This window comes from Onychostruthus taczanowskii, unplaced genomic scaffold (genome assembly GCF_017590055.1).
Source record: "Onychostruthus taczanowskii isolate IOZ18803 unplaced genomic scaffold, ASM1759005v1 scaffold60, whole genome shotgun sequence".
Lineage (NCBI taxonomy): Eukaryota > Metazoa > Chordata > Aves > Passeriformes > Passeridae > Onychostruthus > Onychostruthus taczanowskii.
The window spans coordinates 5,184,196-5,203,200 of NW_024503680.1; the positions used below are offsets into that span (position 1 = coordinate 5,184,196).

A 19,005-nucleotide genomic window follows, 5' to 3' on the forward strand; every position below is an offset into this window, starting at 1 on the left:
CTGATGCTGCTGCCCAACATGGGTCCTTGGGAGCAAATGCAGCTCAGTGCAGTGCCAGAGGGCTCAGAGTGACTGCGCTGCTGCTGCTTAGGTGGGTCACTCGTTTCCAGGAGGCAGGGACCCCTGCAGAAAGGGCACAGTTCACAGAGCCCAGAGCTCCCTGGCAAAGGGCATTGTCACTGGTGCTCCTCAAAGAGCGGAGGAAAGCGAAGCAGGGGCTGGCACAAAGGTGCGAGGAGGAGCAGAACCACCTTGGTCAGAGTTTATTGCGAGTTCCTGAAGCACTGCGTGCCCTGGCAGTGGGATTGTTGTGGTAGTGGTGGTAAGTCTCCTTCAGTGGGAGCAGAGGTGGTGGGAGCCAAGGTAGAGGTGAGTAGGACCCAGCTGCCCCCTGCTGCTGCTCCTCATAGCCAGCCCAGGCCGTGTGCGTGTGGGGCCGAGGGGAAGTGCTGGGGATTGCTCCCTGCCCGGGAGGGAAGCAGCTGCCACCACAGATAGGAGGAGGCAAGACAGGAAGCCACAAGGGAGGAGGTGGCTGCAGCAGGTGCACAACGCCTCTCCCACAAGGACAGAGTCCCCCAGCCCATGCCCCTACCCTGTCTAGCCGGGGGAAAGGCTGCAGGCGTGGCAGGTCCGTGGTGTAGCCGAGCAGCAGCGAGGATGGGCTGTGTAGGTGCCGGTGGTGAGGGCGGGTGGGGTGGTGAGAGCAGCTGGAGCGCCGGGCGCTACCTCTGCAGCTCTTAGTAAGGCTGGTTCTTAATGAAGCGGCAGAACATGGTGAAGGCAGCGAGTGGCCGGTCTGTGGGCACCATGTGGCCAGCTCCCTGTAGGAAAGGGACAGTGTTGGCAGTGTGGCTGGGGTGCTGCCACAGCCCAGCTGACACCAAACCCTGACTGCAGCCTTAGTATCCAGCACACCCACCCACAGCCCCATCCCTGGCCCCCAGAGCCCTCAGCCCTACCTTGACAGTGAGGAAAGCGATGTTGGTGAATTCCTTCACAAACCCACCGATCTGGTTCTCACCATTTTCAGTGTAGAGCCAGGGCCGGCGAGCTACCTGCACCTGGGAGTAGCAGCAGTGCCTTCAGCACCTGCAGCTGGCCCTGCCCATGCTCCTGCCACAGCCAGCTACAGCACATAGCCCAGAGCCAGTGACTGGCCTAGCCTGGGCCCTGCCCATTTACCTTCTGGCACAGGGAATCCACAAACCACTCATCCCCGAGAAAGTTACAAGCCATGTCGACGTCCCCATTGTACACCAGGATCCGATATTTCTGTGTAGCAGACAGAGAGTGAGTTGTTGGCAGGGCAGCAGCCCCAGCCAGGTAGGAGGCTGAGCTGGCAGAGACACTCCCAGGATCTGTGGGCTCCCCTGCACACACCGTAGCTCCAAGCAGCTTGAGGTACTGCTCATTCATCTGCATGTACAGGCGCTTGTAGCTGCGGTTCACGTCGAAGCTGTGGAGGAAGCATTGGCAGCATGTCTGCTCCTTCTCAGAGTAGTCCCTCCCTGCCCACAGCTTGCTCACCTGCACACCTGCCACTCTGGGGCCTCGGGGGAGATGTGCAGAGCCTTCCGCACCTCGGGGGAGTTCAGATACATGCTAGGGGCTGTGGAGTTGGTGCAGGGCGGGTCCATCCGGACCTTCTTTCGGGCTACTGGCATCCGGAACAGGTTCTGGGAGAGTCAGGAGAGTCACTGTCACAGCAGCATCTGCCCCATGGAGCAGCGGCTTTCTGCCCCTCCTGCCCACAGCAGCACAACTGGCTGAACAGAGGTTGCTCACAGCCCAGCAGCATGGGCACCTCAGCTCACCTGCCGCCAGGAGAACCTCAGTGGCATCCGGATGAAGGAGTTGCCCAGGTCATGTGTGATGAGATAATCACCCTCATATCTGTAGCCAGAGAGAGTATGAGGACAGACTGAAAACCCTGGAGAACAAGGGCTAAGGGCTCTCCTGGGGGAAGTCCTCAGCAGCAGCCACACACCATCCATCTGTCCCAGAGGGGCCCCCTGCCCAGCCCACCATGTCCTCTGTGCCAGTGCAACTAAAGCTCTCACCTCATGCTCCCGGGGACACCTCCATCGCATGGGGCATAGAGGTTGTAGATATTGAGGCCAGACTCCTCTACAATCTGAATCATCTCCCCCATCTGCAACGAATTGCAAGAAGGGTTTGGGACTCAGCAGGACCCTTGTGGACCTGTGGGCCCAGGCCCATGCCCCTCAGCATGTGTATAGGGGCTCCGGCTCCCCTCACCTTGAGTGTGCAATTCAGGTTGGAGTTGTCATGGAAGTTGCACTTCCCCTGGGAGCAGCAAAAGGCCTGCAGGTCTTGCCACAGCCTGCAGGCAGAGACCAGGACCACTTGGACAGGTGGCAACACTGACATGACAGCTGCCCTGCAGCTCTCTGTCCAGTGGCCACAAGGCACACAGCTTGGCCCTGTGCCCTCTTTACCCCACAAACAAACCCACCCATGGGAGCTGCCCTGGGACAAGGAGCTACAGCCCAGCTATTGGCCCAGGGCAGGCTAGGTGCTGCCCTTGTCTCAACACCACCGACCCAGACAACCCCAGCCTCAGCTGTGCACCCATCCTGCTTGCACAGGGATGGCACATGCAGCATTCCCTCTGCTCTTACTCGGTCCCCAGCAGCCCGTGGTAATAGGCAAAGTAAACCAGGGAGTTGTCATTGATCTCATAAGATGAGAGGCCGTTTCCCACAGCGATTCCCTGCGAGGCAAGAAGAAAACAACCCTGTTGTGTTCCAGCTCCCCGCGGGGCAGTCACAGCACAGCAGCCGCAGGCAGGAAGCAGATGTGGAACTGTTTACTCTGCGGAGGGAACAGGGAGGGTTGGGGGTGCCTGAGGACACTCCCCCGGCAGCAGGGACAGACACGTCCACCAGCAGCTGCTGCCAGAACCCCAGGAAGAGATGAAAGGCTGCAGGGCCAGGCGTGCCCTGCATCCTAACTGGTCCCACCCTGGCTGTGCCAAGCCCTCTGCTCCCCGGCTGGGCAGAGCCAAGCTGCCCACCTTCAGGTTGAGGCTGGGGTCCTGCATCACCCACTCTGCCAGTGTGGGAATGTAGATCCCTCCATAGCTCTCTCCTGTGAGGAAGAGCTCGTTCTTGGAGTACTCGGGGAAGAGCCGGAGGAAGTCCTTGAGTGCCAGGTAGTTGTTGTGAGCAACCTGCAGGAAGAAAGTGGCACGGTCAGGTGGTGAAGCTGCACCCCATAGCCAGCAGTGGGCAGGCAGGGGAGCAGGGCTCTCCCAGTCACTCACCTCCGTGTCATTTGTGCCATATTTCTTGTCATCGGAGTATGAGAAGCCGACACCAGCGGGAGACTCCACGTAGAGGATGTTGGCAATCTGCAAGGATAGCAGAGGAGCCAGCAATCAGGGGGGACCCTCTGGCTCAGTGGGGCCAAGGACTGCTAGCCCCGCCCATGGCAGCAGCCACAGGAGCGTGGCCCGCCCCAGGGCTGCACTGGGGTGGCCACATTCCTGTGCTGCTCAACAGCACACTTGAGAGGAGGGTGTGCTGGGTGGGAGGGGAGCAGCGGCTCCATGGAGAGAGCAGGAGGAACTGACTCACGGCTACCCCATCTCAAAGCCACAGAGAAAAGCAGTGCCTGTACCTTGTTCCATGCGTACTCATTGTACTTCAGTGTGACCCCATCAGGCTGGATCTGAGGAAGAAAGCGGTGACTGACGGGCAAAGCAGGACAGGACACAGCGGGACGGCTCGTGCCATGTAGCCGGTCATCCCCTGAGTCCTCAAGCCACGGGATAGCAGTGACTACTAACCAGGAAAGGGCCGTGCTCCTTGAGGAAGCCCTCCATGGAGCTGCAGCCAGGGCCCCCGTTCAGCCACAGCACCAGGGGGCTGTTCTGGGGATTGCTCTGGGCCTCCACGAACCTGTGGACGTGTAGTTGTGAGTGCCCGGTGCCAGCCGATACCCCCCCTCGCCAGGCGCACTCCCACGTACCAGTAGTGCAGGTACTTGCCCGGCCCGGCGCAGAGGTAGCCCGAGAAGTGGCGGAAGGACGGCTGCTTTGACAGCCCGGGCAGGTAGGTCACCTCATGGTCCGGGGGGGCGGCCCAGCCCAACCCCAGCAGCAGCAGCGACGACAGCAACACTGGCCCCATCTGCGGTGGGCGGAAGGGACGGTCAGGGTGCTGTCGGCCAGGAACGGCCGCGGCAGCGCCCCGCGAGCGCCCCGGCCCGGCTGCCCCGATCCGGTCCCCGACTCGGGGTTGACCCCCGGCCCGGCGCAGTCGGCTCCCCTGGCGCCGGTCCCTCAGTCCCGTCCCCCCGGTCCCGTCCCGGCGCCCCCCCGTCCCGCTGACCGCGGCCGCTCCCGGCGCGGCGCTCGCAGGCGGCGGTCACGGCGGGCACATGACACGCGCCCATATGACCTGCGGCCCTCACGTGAGCGGGGCGGGGCCCGACGGCGGCCAATCAGTGCCCCGGGGCCGGCCGGCCCCGCCCCGGCCCTGCCCGCGCACGTGGGAGCGGCCCCGGACCGGGACCGGGACCGGGACCGGAACCGGGACCGCGACTGTACGGGGGGGGGGGGCATCGATGGAGCCCCCGTACACTAACGGGGTGCCGGTGGGCACTACCGGACACCACCGGTTACAGCTGGGTGTAGGCGGTACAGCTGGCTGCCACCCAGCACCGCTGGGTAAAGCCGAACATCACCAGGCACTGCCAGTCATGCCGTGTGATGACCACTGGCCACTGCTGCCTATAGCTGGTGCCACTGGGCACCACCGGGCACTGCCAGCTGCTGCTGGACAGCATGGGCGCAGCCAGGCACCCCGGCCCACGTGGCAGCGCTGGACAGTCCAGGGCGGAACGTCTGTGGGTCTGGTTTGGGCCCAGTTGTGCCCAGCAGCCACAGGGCCCCCCCAGCCTCCCCCATGGCACTAGGACCCCTCTTGAGCCCTCCCGTTGTCCCTCCCAGCCGGCCTGTCAGCACCTCGCAGCAGCTGTGACAGGGACAGTTAAAAATAGCCCCGGCAGCAATGGCTGCCCGGTGCCGGCTTGCTGCACGCTTCCACCACATCCACGGCGCCAACATCCGCCTGGATGCCTCACACACGCAAGCCACACGGGTGGAGAGCTTCGCCAACGGGCTCTGCTTCAGCCAGGAGCCTCTGGCACCCGGGCAGATCTTCCTGGTGGAGATTGAGGAGAAGGAGCTGGGCTGGTGCGGGCACTTGCGCGTGGGGCTGACAGCGCACGATCCGCAGAGCCTGGAGGTAGTGCCTGAGTACTCGCTGCCGGACCTGGTCAACCTGGGGGACACCTGGGTGTTTGCCATCACCCGGAACCACAACCGGGTGGTGGTGGAGGGGGAGGAGGCGCAGGCGCGGGGGCGCCCCTGGGAGCCCTTCCTGCTGATCGAGCGGGTGCGGATCCCCCGGGACACGCTGGTGGGGCGCAGCCGGCCCGGCCGCTACAGCCACATCCTGGATGACCTGTACAAGATGAACGTGCTGCCAGCGACCGCCCGGCGCAGCCGCATCGGGGTGCTGTACGCCCCCCAGCCCGACGGCACCGCCGACATGCACATCGTCATCAACGGCGAGGACATGGGGCCGAGCGCCAGGGGCCTGCCCGCCGCCCGCCCGCTCTACGCCGTCATTGACGTCTTTGCCTCCACCAAGAGCGTCCGGGTGATCCCGGTGGATTATGGCTGTAGGTACCTGTGCCCCTCCCTGCGGCACGTGCTGCGTGGGCCAGGAGTGGGGGAGCTCTGGTGGGGTCATGCCATAGTTGCCAACAGAGGGAAGGTTGGTGTGTGCCACTGGGCTGAGGGACACAGGGTAAGAGGGCACAGGAAAGCCTCTGGTCCTTGTGGAGCACAGGCGAGATCCACAGTACGACTGCGGGGCAGTGTCTGAAACAAGTTCTGCCATGGGCACTGTGCTGGGGCCAGGGAGAGACCCCCAGCAGCAGCACCAGTCAGGCAGAGCCCCCTGGCCACCCTTCCCAAGCACAGTGATAGGGTTGGGTGTTTGGGGCTGTCCCACAGCTGTGAGGCCTTGCTGTGCCCAGCCTTTCCTACAGCACGTGGCAGCCAGAGCCAACTAAGATCCTGCCCTGGCATCAAAACATCCACCTACACCCACCACGGCTCAGCACGCTGCGCCCACGCACCTGCCGCGTGCCCCAGACACGATGTTCCCTGGGCAGACACCCTGTGATGCCATCGGAGCCTGGGCATTATCCCATGTCCCTTGGTTTGCTGGGAGGGACCAGGCTAATAAGTGCTAATTAGCACCACGTTGGAAGAATGAGGAGATGGATCAGGTGAGACAGAGCCAGAAGAAGAGCTAGAGCCAGAGTACTGCCTGCCCCCAGCACTGGGAGCCATTGCTTCACATGCTGGTGTCAAGAGCAGCTACTTCTGTCCTAAGGCTGGCACCTGGTATTCTCCCTGGTGTAACAGCTGAGGAGAGTCGTGGCTGCAGCAGACAGTACCCATGCTGCTGAGCCACCCATGGCTCCGGGAAGTCGTATTACAGGAGCAGGAACCAGGCAGATTCTGTTCAGGTGCTCAAGGGGACGGTTCTCATGGTGGTCTGCCCCAAAGGTATGGCAGGCACTGTCTCTGCAGGCAGTGCAGCCCCAGCCTGCAGACACTCACCCAGTAGCTTGGTGCTGGGGCCAGTGCAGGCAAAACAAGGGAGTGGGATGGAAAAGAAGCCCAGCATGAGTAAGTGAGACCCTGGGGAGTTGCCTGACATCCACCAGAGAAAGAAATGCAAACCAGCCACAGTCACGCACAGCTTGGGCACATAACTGTCTCTCAGCCTTCCTCCTAATAACGGGAAGAGCTTTGCTGCCCGGGGCCCTTGAGCTTCCAGCCCTGCTGGAGCAGCCTGGCACCAGCCCCCGCACAGCCAGTTTGAGCCCAGGGCAGGACGATGCTGCAAAGCAAACGCACCCACTACTGCCTTTAACCACAGTGCCTCCCAGAAGCACTGCCAGCTCCTCCACCCCGCTGTGCTCAGCCTCACTGCCGACCTGCCCAGCTCAGGTACACTCTCTGTTCTCTTGCAGTTCCTTCCCTGCAGACGCTGTGCCGGCTGGTTATCCAGAAACACGTTGTGCACCGCCTGGCCATCGATGGCCTGGACTTGCCCCCGCTACTCAAGAGCTTCTGCCAACATGAGTGAGGTATCGAGGGTGCTGCTGGGCTGCCCACCACATCAACAGCCCCCCAGTGATGGCTGCCCGGCAGGCTCTGTGCCCCGCCCTGCCCACTCACCCCAGCATGTGCTGCTGAAGGGCTGATGTGAAAGCAGGGCAAAGCGGGGTTGGGATTTTCCCCGCACTGATGGTGTGGTATGCCCAGAGCGTGGGCAGGGGGATTGATGTGGGTCAGAGAGAGCAATAAAGTGCTTCCAGACAAGACTCTGTCAAAGGAGGCTTGGGGGGCTGGGATGCCCCTGTGCTTCAGCAACCTCTTGTAGGAGCAGTTCCCCCACCAGTGAGGAAGGGAGCACAGGCCACAGCCCTGTGGGGTTCAGGACATGTCCCTGGCCCTGGAATTACGCTGGGACTGTCTGAGTGGATCAGAGCGGGTGGAGCATGGGAGGGCACAGCACAGCACAGCACTCACGTGGAGGTAAATTTCAGCCAGACTCATCCTGGCCCGGCAGTTTCACTCTTGGGAAAGATGTTTACCCAGAGAATGATGAGTTATTTCCTGTGTGTTCAGCTTGGAGGGGGACGAGTCAGATGCTGGAGCACCCAGACAGCAGTGCTGGCAGCAGCCCTTGCTTGGGCACGTGTCTGTGGCCACAGAGCCAGTCACAGTGACCTGGTGTGGGGCACAGGCATCCTGACTTGGAGCTCCATGCCCTTGGCTCTGTGCCCTCAGCCAGACTCTTCAAGCCCGGGCAGGTGGGGATGGCAGCCAGGATCCTGCAGTGCCTATGGCAGGCTGGAGGGGAGGCAGCTGTGCAGAGGAACAGGCTGGAGGGGGGAGGTCTCCTAAAATCAGAGGGGTTCCCATGGGAGTCAGAAAAATATCAAAGGGGCTGGAAAAGTGTTCCAGGCCTCTTCCATAGCACAACCAAAGGGGAAACAATCAGCTCTAAGCTTACAAAAAGGTGTTTTAAAGAAACAGGATGCTATATTTAGTCGGAGACTCGATAGTATCAGATCATGTTACAAAATTTGTGCTCAAAGGAAATCCCCAGCCCACAACCACAGCCAACTCTATCAACACCAAAGTGTTAATGAAGGAATTGCTAAATTCCATGGGAAAACATGGACAGTGACCAAACCACAGCTATGGAGCGAGGCCTCTGACATTCCCTGCTATGTCCCAACAACAGCTGCTGGGGCTGGAGCTCATCTGGCTGCGGTGGGGCTGGGGAACTCACCCACTCCAGAGCAGCGCCCACAGACGAGGGCGTTTACTCTCCAGGCTGTTTTCTCTCTCCCACCCTTGCACGAAGCCTTTGCTCCCCACCTCCCTGCAGTGTTATCTGCCCGGCAGTGACCCCTGCACACGAGGGCGGGTTCCTCTTTCTTGAGGAATTGAGAGCAGCTGCTGCAACCAGACAAACAACACCCCTGCTCTATAGTGAGCTGCAGCACAGTGGGATTGCAGGGATTCAAGAGCTGCCACCTCCTGCCACCTGAGGCACCACGGTGAGACAGGACAACTGAGGGGCAGTGCCCAAAGCCCTGACCAATTCCCCATGCTCTGTTCCCTGGGCAGGAAAGGGTGGCTGCAGCTGGCACAGGGACAGGCTCAGCTCCCAAACAACGGAGGGGAGGCAGCTGTGCAGAGGAACAGGCTGGAGGGGGGAGGTCTCCTAAAATCAGAGGGGTTCCCATGGGAGTCAGAAAGATATCAAAGGGGCTGGAAAAGTGTTCCAGGCCTCTTCCATAGCACAACCAAAGGGGAAACAAGCAGCTCTAAGCTTACAAAAAGGTGTTTTAAAGAAACAGGATGCTATATTTAGTCAGAGATAGTATCAGATCATGTTACAAAAGTTGTGCTCAAAGGAAATCCCCAGCCCACAACCACAGCCAACTCTATCAACACCAAAGTGTTAATGAAGGAATTGCTAAATTCCATGGGAAAACATGGACAGTGACCAAACCACAGCTATGGAGCGAGGCCTCTGACATTCCCTGCTATGTCCCAACAACAGGCTGGGAGCTGCTGGGGCTGGAGCTCATCTGGCTGCGGTGGGGCTGGGGAACTCACCCACTCCAGAGCAGCGCCCACAGACGAGGGCGTTTACTCTCCAGGCTGTTTTCTCTCTCCCACCCTTGCACGAAGCCTTTGCTCCCCACCTCCCTGCAGTGTTATCTGCCCGGCAGTGACCCCTGCACACGAGGGCGGGTTCCTCTTTCTTGAGGAATTGAGAGCAGCTGCTGCAACCAGACAAACAACACCCCTGCTCTATAGTGAGCTGCAGCACAGTGGGATTGCAGGGATTCAAGAGCTGCCACCTCCTGCCACCTGAGGCACCACGGTGAGACAGGACAACTGAGGGGCAGTGCCCAAAGCCCTGACCAATTCCCCATGCTCTGTTCCCTGGGCAGGAAAGGGTGGCTGCAGCTGGCACAGGGACAGGCTCAGCTCCCAAACAACACGAGGGTGATTTATTGGCTCAGTTGCACAACACCTCACAGCTGGATGCTGCAAGGACCTGCGGGTGCTGGCCACAGATGAAATAGTTTTGTCACGTGTTATTGTACCTAGATCCTTACAAATCTATGGGCCCTCATGGGATTAATTTGAGAAACCACAAAGAGCTGGCTGATGTCATCACAAAGACTGTCGATGATTTTTGAGCAGTTTTGGGAATCTGGAGAGGTCCCACATGACTGGAAGCTGGGGAATGATGTCCCAGTTTCAAAGGACAGGAAGGAGAACCCTGGAAACTACAGGCCTGTCAGTCTCACTTCAGTGCCCAGTAAAATAATGGAAAAGATCATTCTGGCAGGTACTGAAAAACACCTGGAGGAGAACACAGTCACTGGTCACAGCCAGCATGGCTTCATGAGGGGAAAGTCCTGCTTGCTGAACATGATTTCCTTCTAAAACAGGGTAACCAGCCTTACTGACCAAGGAAAACCAGTAGATGTAATGTTTTTTGGTTTCAGCAGAGCTTTTGATACTGTCTGTCCCAGTATTCTTTTGGACAAAGTGTCCAGCTTGCAGCTGAATAATCCTGTTACACAATGGGTGAGCAACTGGCTCACAGGTTGGGCACAAACAAAGACTTAGAGTGAATGGAGTGACTTCAGGCTGGTGTCCAGCCACTAGAGGGGTTCCCTAGGGCTTCACCCTTGGCCCAGTTCTCAACATCTTCATTAACGACTTGCAGTCAGGACTTGAAGGAATACTAAGTAATATACTAATGTTTAGTGCTAGCAACACTAAATTGGGAGGAGCTGTCGACTCCACTGAGGGCAGAGAGGCCCTGCTGAGAGACCTCAGCAAATTGGAGAGATGGGTAATCACTAAAAGTATGAAGTTTAACAAGAGCAAATGACATTCTGCACCTTGTACAGGGCAATCCTGGTGGTATATACAGACAGGGGAACAAGAAGCTGGAGAGCAGCACTGTGGAAAGGGACCTGGGGATCCTGGTTGATGGAATATGATCAGCAGTGTCCTGGCAGCCAGGAGGGCCAATCCTGTCCTGGGGACATCAGACACAGCATTGCCAGCAAGGGAGGGGATTGTCCTGCCCTGCTCTGCACTGGTGCAGCCTCACCTCAAGTCCTGGGGGCAGTTTTGGCACAACAATATAAAAAATACATTGAGGTATTAGAGAACATTCAAAAGACACCACGAGGATGGTGATGGGACTGGAAGGAAAGCTTTTGAGAAACATTAGAGGTAACTTGGTCTGTTCAGCCTGGAGAAGAGGAAACTGGGGTAAGACCTCATTGTGGTCTTCAGCATACTCATGAGAGGAAGAAGAGGGGCAGGTACTGGTCTCTTCACTGTCATGACCAGTGACAGAACTCGAGGAAATGGTATAAAGCTGAGTCAGGAAAGATTGAGGCAGGATATCAGAAAAATGTTTGTCACCTGAAGGGTGGCTGAGCACTGGAACAGGCTCCCATGGGCAGTGCTCATAGCATCAAGCCTGAGTTCAGGAAGTGTCTGGACAACGTTCTCAGGCACATGGTGAGATTTTTGTGGTGTCCTGCACAGGACTGGGAGTTGGACACGATCCCAATGGGTCCCTTCCAACTCAGCAGATTCTAGGATACCAGCACCTCCCACATTGCACCACCCAGAGCTGGCTCCTGGCCACAGCTGTTAGCCAGGTCAGTGACTGTTACCCTTCCTGCAGGATCAGGAGCTCCCAATCCAGTTCCTCTGCTGCCCTGTGCAAGAAGTGACACTCACTCAGCAGATCAAGGACCCAAACTGCCCCTTCCACGCCAAGGAAATGACAGGCTGAGGGGAATGAAGGTGCAAGACAGGACACAGTGGAAGCACCCAGCTCAGCTTCCACTCAGTGCTGGAGCTTCACCTCAGTGGAGGGCCTGCTCCAGATGTCAGCCAGCTCCCACAGAGTCCTGTGCTCCAAGTCCTCACTACTGTGGCTGATCTCTGCTGTGAGGAAGGACACCACCAGGGATTTATCCAAAGACTTTTTCCAGGAGCTCTTTAGGACCTCCAAGAGGCCATCAGCACTGTCCCACCCAGCCTGATGGGCATCACATCCCCTCTCCCATGGTCTTCTGAGCATTTCCCTCTTCAACAGCTTCCTGTTTGAACTCAGCACAGCCAAGATGGGCCAGTAGGGCAGCTGGAAGGCCAGGTAGAAGTGGCAAGTGTAGCTACTTGGGCCTTTCTGGAAGATGCTCACAGGGTGGGCATCCTCCTGGATCTGTACATTGAGCCTGTCCTACCTGGTGCAAATCAGCTGCCTGGACTTGCAAACCACTGCCTTAGGCACACTGGCAGCAGCCTCTCACTTAGGTACAGCCTGGCAGCAGCCTCTGTGCAAATGCTACTCAAAGACTGCCTGATGCTGTCTTCAGTCCTTTGGGTAATATAATCTGCACTGTCAAGCTCTGAAGTTTCTGTGGCCTCCAATTTTGCCACAGGATGTATCAGGGACTGAGCTTCCTGGCTCACTCTGCAGAAGAGCATGAGATGTTTCAGGCTGACACTGAAGGGCTCAGGGAGCTGGTGGACTCTGGAGAACAATCACACAACTCTCAACAGCTGCAAGAGAGGCTGACATGAGCTGCTGCTTCTACCGAGCTGCTGCCACAGTGGAGAAAGCCTAGCCAGAGCTCTGGAATGTGTTACCATGGCACACCAGAGGGTCAAGAGGCAAGTCTGAAATAGGCAGACTTTGGGGATTTGCCTGAGCAGCACAGTGATCAGCATGGGGAGCAGAGTGTTATGGCATCAGGAGGGATCAGAAACACACTCTTTCTGGTGCCAGGCCAAGGTGGTGATGCAGCTCTCCAGAGAGAGCCCAGCACTGAAAATTTGACTTAACCCTTGGATGACAATCTCCAGCTCCATGAAGAAATCTCTGCTCTCACCCCAGCAGCCCTCTGTGCGTGGCCCAGATCCCATCCTCGAGCAGGCAGTGAAGGTGGAGCTGAGGCAGCAAGTCCGGCGTGATGGGGTCTCTCAGGACGGTGAGCAGCTCCTGCCGGTGGCTCTCAGTGCCTGCACCCAGGGCTTTCCTGGCGGCGATCACGGCCAGCCGCTCGGTGCGGTGCTGCAGGCGCTGACGGAGGGGAGCACGGGGAGCTGCCCCGCGGCCGCCGCTACCGGCGGGGACACCGCGGCGCGTCCCGGTCCCTGCCGCGCTCCGCCGCCGCCTCCCGCCCGTGCCAGTGGCGGCGCGGTGCGGCCCCGCACGGCGCTGGCACCGCCCGCCGCGGCGGCACCGGAGCGCTCGGGCGCCGCCCGCAGCGGCCGCTGTGCATCGCCCCGGGCCGGGGACACCGGAGCGCCCCTCGGCGTGCGGGCACCGGCTCCTGCCTGGCGGCCTCCCCATCGCTGTGCGGCAGCTCCAGGCTCACTTGTCTCCCTTCAGCAACAAGTGCACCACTCTCTAGCCTCGCTCCTTGCTCTCCACAAGGAAGGCGAAGAGGACTTGGCCTCCCTTGCCTGGTGCCCAGTGCAGGAGAAAACTCTCAGCAACTGCTTGAAGAAACACTTCATCGCATTGCTGCGGAAGCTGGTACCCATGTGTTTGTGTCTTTATCCCTAAAGTACACGGTTCTGCAGCTCTGGAGGAGCAGGCTAGAACATGACAAGAAAAGCTTCAAGGAAGGAGGTTAAATTGTATTTTAAGAAGGCAAGTTATATTTTAAAAGGGCAAAGGGAGCAGTCGCATAACCAGTGAGTGACCTTGTAGCCTATGTGCACACAAGCAGATCCACGAGCTAAGATGGAAACAGTGTCACTACACCCGCTCGGGGAAGTGAAGGCCATGGAATGAAGCGCTCCCTGAGGGAAACCTGAGACCACCTTTCCACCGCAGTGAGGTAAGGACAGCTGGAGAATGCTGCAGATGCCCACGCTTGAAGTCTTGAGCTGGAAAAGGCAGGAGCTATACAGCGAACACAAGTGTGTGGCACAGCTGGCAGCAGCCCCGTACCGGGGCCTCACTCTACCGGGATCAGCCCGGTTACCAGAGGCAGGAACGGGGCAGGGCCTGTGCCCGGGGCAGCGCTGGGCCGGGCCCAAGCGGCGGCTCCACGAGGCCTGGCCGTGCTACACGGGGGGACCCCGGGCGCGCGGCCCTACCACAGGGGCTGCTGCGAGCTCCGCACGGACGCGGCGGCCGGGCCTTACCTGACGTCCTGGCCGACAGCGGTGCCGTGCTGCCGGTTGTGGCTGCGCAACGGGACGCAGCTCCGCAGTCGGTAGAGGCAGCCCTTGCAGGCGAGGAAGCGGGCGCATGGCGAGCGGTGGACGCGGGGGGACAGCCGGACCCCGTCCGCTGAGCTGCCCCAGCCCACCCCGCCATCCCCGTTAAACCAGCCGGGCACCGCCCGCACCCTAATAGTGACCAATCAGCGTCGTCTTCTCCCGATTGACAGGAGGCGAACCAACCAGCCCAGAGCATCCTGAAAAGACACGGGCGACTGACAGCTCTACTGCCCAATCACATGGCGGCCTTTGCCCCACGGATGGGCGGTGTTTCCTGGTCCGCCGTGCTGGTCGGGTCGCGGTGCCGGTGCTGGTTCGCGGAGGTGATGGGGACTCCAGGCGGGGCTGGAGCGGGGCCGGGATCCGGGCCGCCGCCGTCCGGGGACCTGCGCAGCGTGCTGATCACCAGCGTGCTGAACCTGGAGCGGTTGGAGGTCGACCTCTTCAGGTGCGGGCGGACGCCGTGGCAACGGGACGGGGCCGCCTCCTCCTCCGCCGCCACGCTCACCGCGGCCGCCTTCTCCCCGCAGGGGCCAGCACCACTGGGTGCCCGCCACGCAGCACCTCTTCGGCGGGCAGATCGTGGGGCAGGCGCTGGTGGCGGCGGCCCATGCCGTGAGCCGCGACGAGCAGGTGCACTCGCTGCACTGCTACTTCGTGCGCACAGGTGCGCCCGAGGAACCGGGCAGCCGGGCGGCGGGGACGGTGTGCGGGGGTTCGGGAGGGGCCCGGCACTGGTTGGGGCGCTGCGGAAGTTCGCGGGAGTGAGGAGGCGCCGTCATGCCGGTGCCAGCAAACGGGGAGGGTGTGAGCGGCACTGCCGGGCCCGGGCCTTGCAGAACGTCCCTTTCCCGTCGCAGGGGACCCCAAGGTGCCGGTGCTGTACCAGGTGGAGCGGACCCGTACGGGGAAGAGTTTCTCTGTTCGCTCTGTAAAGGCCATCCAGCATGGAAAGCCGATCTTCATCTGCCAGGCCTCCTTCCAGCTGTCCCAGGGAAGCCCAGTAAAGCATCAGTTCACCATGCCGACCGTGCCACCCCCCGAGGAGCTGCTGACGCAGGAGGAGCTCATCCAGAAGTTCCTGCAGTGAGTGGGGTGGAAGGGACACGCCAGGGATGCTCCTGCTGCCTGGGCATAGGGAGGTGTGGGAGAGTATTGTCTGAGGAGTTTTCAAATATGCCTGGGAGGGGAACAGAGGAGCTGTGCTCCTCTTGTCTTTCTGTGTGCCCCTGGTCCCTGGGCTGGAGCTGCTGCCAGCAGGATGTGTTCCAACCTGCCTGTCTGGCATTAACCTCGCTCCTTTGTGCTGGGTTGCAGGAATCCTAATGTGGCTGAGGGATACAGGAAGCGTCTCACCAAGATCCAAGCTCAAGATGTGCCGATTGACATTAAACCTGTGAACCCACCAGATATATTCAGCTCAGAGCCACAGGAGCCAAAGCAGCTCTTCTGGGTGCGAGCACGAGGCTATATAGGTGGGTCCTGCTGGGTCCAGGCGCCCAAGCTTAAGCACCAGCCCACACTGTGGAGCACTGTGGCAACAGAGTGGGCTGTGATTAAGGGGCTGCCTGTGCCCCAGCCTGGCCACTTCAAGGCTGTAATACAGGTGTGGGTGCAGAGGTGATGCCGTGAGCCATGCTGGGGCCTGGCATGGCAAAGGGAATAAGTCTGGAAGAATGTCAGCTGTGCTTGGCAGCTGGCTCCAGGGGAGAGGAGCCCCTGGGGCTCTGCACCCCAGACATGTCCCACGGGACAAGCAGCGCTGGTTGCTCTGCAGGGGAGACTGACATGAAGGTGCACTGCTGCGTGGCCGCCTACATCTCTGACTACGCCTTCCTGGGCACGGCCCTGCTCCCGCACCGCCAGTACCGCATCAAGTTCATGGTGTCCCTTGACCATTCCATGTGGTTCCATGCGCCCTTCAGAGCTGACCACTGGATGCTGTACGAGTGTGAGAGCCCCTGGGCTGGTAAGTCCTTAGTGGGTTTTTGGGAGACCTTCATGGCCAAGGGCAGCCCTGCCTGTCCTGGGGGCAGTGGGCTGCAGTCTGACAGTCTCTCTCTGCAGGTGGGTGCCGGGGCTTGGTGCAGGGCCGGCTGTGGCGCAGGGATGGGGTCCTGGCTGTCACCTGCGCACAGGAAGGTGTCATCAGGGTGGAACAGACACCAAAGCAGAGCAAGCTCTAGCTAAGGAGACCCTATAGACTGCGGCTCATGCATGCCGAGGGAGGCACCCTGAGATCAAGACAGGACCTGGACAGGAACAGGAAGGAGACCAGGTGGGACCAAGCACTGCAGGAAGTCCCAGTGCCAGAGGTGTCTGCAGCAGACTGTGACCAACAGAGCATCGCTGCAACCAGCTGCTAGCTGTGCAGCATATAAGTGCATACTGCCATCAGCTATCCTTCACCCACCTTAATAATAAAGTCATTGGGTGAAGAGCTGGACTCTGTCCCTGGAGTTTGTCCCCTTGGACCCGTGACTGGGCTTGCACGAGGGCAGGCAGTGCCAGGAGCACAGTGCATCAGCTCTGCCCCCATGCCAGGCTGGGTCACAGGAGGGGAAGGTGCTACTTTGGCACAGGTTGTTTCCTCTTCTCACTTCTGCACTGCTTGTACTGCCTTGGCTCTTTAGTTGCTACTTCTGCTTGTCCTTGGGCTCCTCCCCAGGACTGGGCTTGGGCCCAGCTGGGAGCTGAGGGAAGGGGATGAGGCAGCTCCCACCTCTGTGTGGCGACTTGAGGCCTCCCACTGATGATGCCCTGGGGTAGTAAGGCTAAACAGACACAGCAGGCGCTTTGCTCTTCTTCCTGCCAAGACTTTATTTAATAAAGTCCTTTCTATTGTGTAAGTTTTATGGGAAGTTCCCGGCAAGAGCCCTGGACCCTGCCAGAAGCTTTCCCGTTCCCTTGCAAGGTGCCAGTATGTCCCAGCTAAAGTCTCAGCCACTCCAGGATCCCCTACAGAGGGGGAGCAGCTTCTGGCAGCACCAGTGTGGGTGGTGGACCCCCATGAGTCCCCAGCCCCACAAAACAGACTAATCACAGAGAAAGTGCATTCAGGAGGCAGCTCCAGCCACGGGCTGCGCTGCCTGTGGGGCTGCAGTGCTGCTCCCTTGCCCCACTGCCACCCATGGCATTTCCCTCACTGTCCCCAGCTGCCACAGGCGTGTGAGCACCCCCACAGCCCTTGCCCTCTCGCCTATGTGAGCACAGGTGGCTCATTCCAGAGGTTCCTTGATCAGGCATTCCTTCAGGGATGGCTGCTGCTGCAGGGGCAGCCCAGCTTCCCGCAGGTCCTGCAGCCGGGCCTCCGAGCGCCGCTTGTCCTTGCCCACCTTCCAGGCCAGGTGGACGTGGGCCTGCAGGAAGGGTCCCAGCAGTGGGTGGCTGCCCTGGGCCTCCAGCAGCTGCAGCGCCTGCTCGCAGCAGCCATGGGCCTCACTGAGCTGGTCCAGCTCCTGGTGGCAGACGGCCAGCCCAGCCAGCGTCAGCAGGAAGCGGCCGGAGCTGCAGACCCCCAGCCGGTCCTGCAGCCGGTAGGCATTGGCCCAGGTGGCCAGGGCCTCGCGGTACATGCCAGTGCAGGTCAGGCGCTGCGCGGCCTGCAGGTCCGGCAGGAAGAAGAACTCGAGGAACTCAGGAGAGCGGCGGATCTCATCGATGGAGTGCAGATGGGACAGGAACTGTTCGAAGGCTCGGCTCCGCTTGGCAATGGTCTCAGCAGTGAAGTTCCGGCGCAGTCTCTTCCTGGGGAAGGCAACGCTGGCCATGTCGCAGCTGAAGCGGCAGCGCAGGCGGCGGTTCAGCTGCTCAAAGTCCGAGTAGCGCCGGGCGATGGTGGCAGGGGCCTTGTCAAACTGGCCAGAGCGGATCAGGTAGATGGTGTAGAGCTGCGGGGGAGGCAGGTGTCAGGCAGTGCTGTGGTCACGCTGCTCCCGGCACAAGCACAGCGGGGTGTGCGGCCACAGAGGGCCTGGGGGAGTTTGCCCGAACAGAAGGAAGTGGACTGGGCTGCTGCAGCTGCAGCACCCATCAGCAATAGTTACCTGAGGCTCATCTGAGCCGCCAGCACCATCCGAGCAGCACGGGGAAAGAGAAAAAAATAAGCGCCAGCCCCGTGTGATCCCTGCCCCGGGAAGAGCAGGACTCGTACCCAACCCGTGCCCGCCCAGCCGCGCCGGGCTCACTCACCACGTACTTGGAAGAGCGCTCGCTGACCACGCTGGCGCTGGTGACCTCGAAGAGCAGCCGCTGCGGTGCCAGGCTGCCCCGCGACCTCCGCCACAGCTCCTGCAGCTGCCGGGTCAGCAGGCTGCCGCCGGGACGCTCCGCCGCAGAGACCCACTCTGTGCCGGGAGAGGGGCGTCAGTGCCCTCCGTGGGGACAGGCCTCTGACATCTGTCGGGCTGCCGGACGCCACCATCGCAGGAGTGTCCCTGGAGTCACCCCAGTCCCCCCAGCTCACCGCCCCAGCACCTGCCTCCGTCCTCCGTGCCCGCTGCCGCCCCCGGCGCCTGCGGCGGCTCCTCCAGCTCCTCGCTAGCTCCGTCCCCCTCCTCCTCCTCCTCCTCCTCGTCTTCGTGGCTGGTGAAGCTCAGGGTGCCGCTGAGGCGCGTCGACAGCCCCTCGGTGTCGTCCTCCAGCTCCGAGCTCTCCGGGCAGTCCTCGGCCTCGCCGCCGCCCGCCGGCTCCTCCCGGCCGGCCTCGCCCGCCAGCGCGTGCCGCAGCCGGTGCAGGATGCGGGCGGCCATCGCTGCCGGGGGGTCCGGGCCGGCACCGCGACACGGCGGGGCCGGGGGCTGCCCACCGCGGCACGGCCCCCGGCGGGGACAGCCCGGCCCCGGGACACCCTCCCGGTGCTGCCCCCGCCCCGGCCCGTTCGCGCTGCCCCGGGCCGGGCCGAGCCGAGCCGGGTGGTGCCGAGCGATGGCCGCTCCGCCACGGCTCGTCCCGGGATCCTCCCTGCGCGGCTCCGCCTCCGCCGGGAACCCGGATCGGGGTGGCGGAGCCGGCACCGCCCGGCACGGCCGGGATCGGGATCTGCGCTTGCGGCAGCGTCCGGCACCATCGGGATCGGCTCTCCCGGC

The 19,005-nt window shown here is 60.9% G+C and overlaps 4 protein-coding genes across 9 annotated transcripts; 2 read left to right on the forward strand and 2 right to left on the reverse strand.

Moving 5' to 3' along the window:
• Nucleotides 1-248: 248 nt before the first annotated feature.
• On the reverse strand, nucleotides 249-14,020 carry CTSA (cathepsin A). Of its 2 annotated transcripts, none has more exons than XM_041419190.1 (15): nucleotides 13,841-14,020; nucleotides 3,997-4,157; nucleotides 3,815-3,926; nucleotides 3,646-3,696; nucleotides 3,290-3,376; nucleotides 3,041-3,196; nucleotides 2,646-2,737; nucleotides 2,263-2,347; nucleotides 2,064-2,155; nucleotides 1,818-1,896; nucleotides 1,531-1,679; nucleotides 1,384-1,459; nucleotides 1,186-1,275; nucleotides 963-1,064; nucleotides 249-824 (listed from the first exon to the last, which is right to left on the reverse strand). In XM_041419190.1, exons 1-15 carry the CDS (start codon nucleotides 13,946-13,948, stop codon nucleotides 741-743), a joined length of 1,524 nt encoding a protein of 507 aa, XP_041275124.1. In that variant the 5' UTR covers nucleotides 13,949-14,020; the 3' UTR covers nucleotides 249-740. The 2 variants fall into 2 exon arrangements, with proteins under 2 accessions (XP_041275124.1, XP_041275125.1); XM_041419191.1 differs by lacking the exon at nucleotides 13,841-14,020 and adding an exon at nucleotides 4,359-4,446.
• NEURL2 (neuralized E3 ubiquitin protein ligase 2) lies at nucleotides 4,619-7,437 on the forward strand. The gene is made up of 2 exons (XM_041419199.1): nucleotides 4,619-5,715; nucleotides 7,084-7,437. Exons 1-2 carry the CDS (start codon nucleotides 5,040-5,042, stop codon nucleotides 7,197-7,199), a joined length of 792 nt encoding a protein of 263 aa, XP_041275133.1. The 5' UTR covers nucleotides 4,619-5,039; the 3' UTR covers nucleotides 7,200-7,437.
• On the forward strand, nucleotides 13,326-16,356 carry ACOT8 (acyl-CoA thioesterase 8). Its single transcript, XM_041419198.1, has 7 exons — nucleotides 13,326-13,530; nucleotides 14,089-14,366; nucleotides 14,449-14,585; nucleotides 14,779-15,004; nucleotides 15,236-15,393; nucleotides 15,696-15,887; nucleotides 15,986-16,356. The coding sequence occupies exons 2-7, from the start codon at nucleotides 14,158-14,160 to the stop codon at nucleotides 16,102-16,104; spliced, it is 1,041 nt and encodes a 346-aa protein (XP_041275132.1). The 5' UTR covers nucleotides 13,326-13,530; nucleotides 14,089-14,157; the 3' UTR covers nucleotides 16,105-16,356.
• A 357-nt stretch (nucleotides 16,357-16,713) lies between these two features.
• SNX21 (sorting nexin family member 21) lies at nucleotides 16,714-18,879 on the reverse strand. 5 transcript variants are annotated; one of them, XM_041419193.1, is made up of 4 exons: nucleotides 18,395-18,870; nucleotides 18,110-18,264; nucleotides 17,965-17,975; nucleotides 16,714-17,808 (listed from the first exon to the last, which is right to left on the reverse strand). In XM_041419193.1, the coding sequence occupies exons 1-4, from the start codon at nucleotides 18,667-18,669 to the stop codon at nucleotides 17,137-17,139; spliced, it is 1,113 nt and encodes a 370-aa protein (XP_041275127.1). In that variant the 5' UTR covers nucleotides 18,670-18,870; the 3' UTR covers nucleotides 16,714-17,136. The 5 variants fall into 5 exon arrangements, with proteins under 5 accessions (XP_041275127.1, XP_041275130.1, XP_041275128.1 ...); XM_041419196.1 differs by lacking the exon at nucleotides 17,965-17,975 and having other exon boundaries at nucleotides 16,714-17,665; nucleotides 18,117-18,264; nucleotides 18,384-18,879; XM_041419194.1 differs by lacking the exon at nucleotides 17,965-17,975 and having other exon boundaries at nucleotides 18,399-18,870.
• Nucleotides 18,880-19,005: the final 126 nt, after the last annotated feature.

Excerpts from the sequence above, each read along its gene's own strand:
- NEURL2 (XM_041419199.1), top strand. The coding sequence starts at position 5,040 with ATGGCTGCCCGGTGCCGGCTTGCTGCACGCTTCCACCACATCCACGGC. Across the intron at positions 5,716-7,083 it reads GATCCCGGTGGATTATGGCT|TTCCTTCCCTGCAGACGCTG; the intron begins GTAGGTACCTGT and ends GTTCTCTTGCAG.
- SNX21 (XM_041419193.1), bottom strand. The coding sequence starts at position 18,669 with ATGGCCGCCCGCATCCTGCACCGGCTGCGGCACGCGCTGGCGGGCGAG. Across the intron at positions 18,265-18,394 it reads GGCACGGAGGACGGAGGCAG|AGTGGGTCTCTGCGGCGGAG; the intron begins GTGCTGGGGCGG and ends CTCCCGGCACAG.
- ACOT8 (XM_041419198.1), top strand. The coding sequence starts at position 14,158 with ATGGCGGCCTTTGCCCCACGGATGGGCGGTGTTTCCTGGTCCGCCGTG. Across the intron at positions 14,367-14,448 it reads TTGGAGGTCGACCTCTTCAG|GGGCCAGCACCACTGGGTGC; the intron begins GTGCGGGCGGAC and ends TTCTCCCCGCAG. Across the intron at positions 14,586-14,778 it reads CTGCTACTTCGTGCGCACAG|GGGACCCCAAGGTGCCGGTG; the intron begins GTGCGCCCGAGG and ends TTCCCGTCGCAG.
- CTSA (XM_041419190.1), bottom strand. The coding sequence starts at position 13,948 with ATGCGCCCGCTTCCTCGCCTGCAAGGGCTGCCTCTACCGACTGCGGAG. Across the intron at positions 1,460-1,530 it reads CCAGAGTGGCAGGTGTGCAG|CTTCGACGTGAACCGCAGCT; the intron begins GTGAGCAAGCTG and ends CTTCCTCCACAG. Across the intron at positions 1,276-1,383 it reads TCAAGCTGCTTGGAGCTACG|AAATATCGGATCCTGGTGTA; the intron begins GTGTGTGCAGGG and ends TCTGCTACACAG.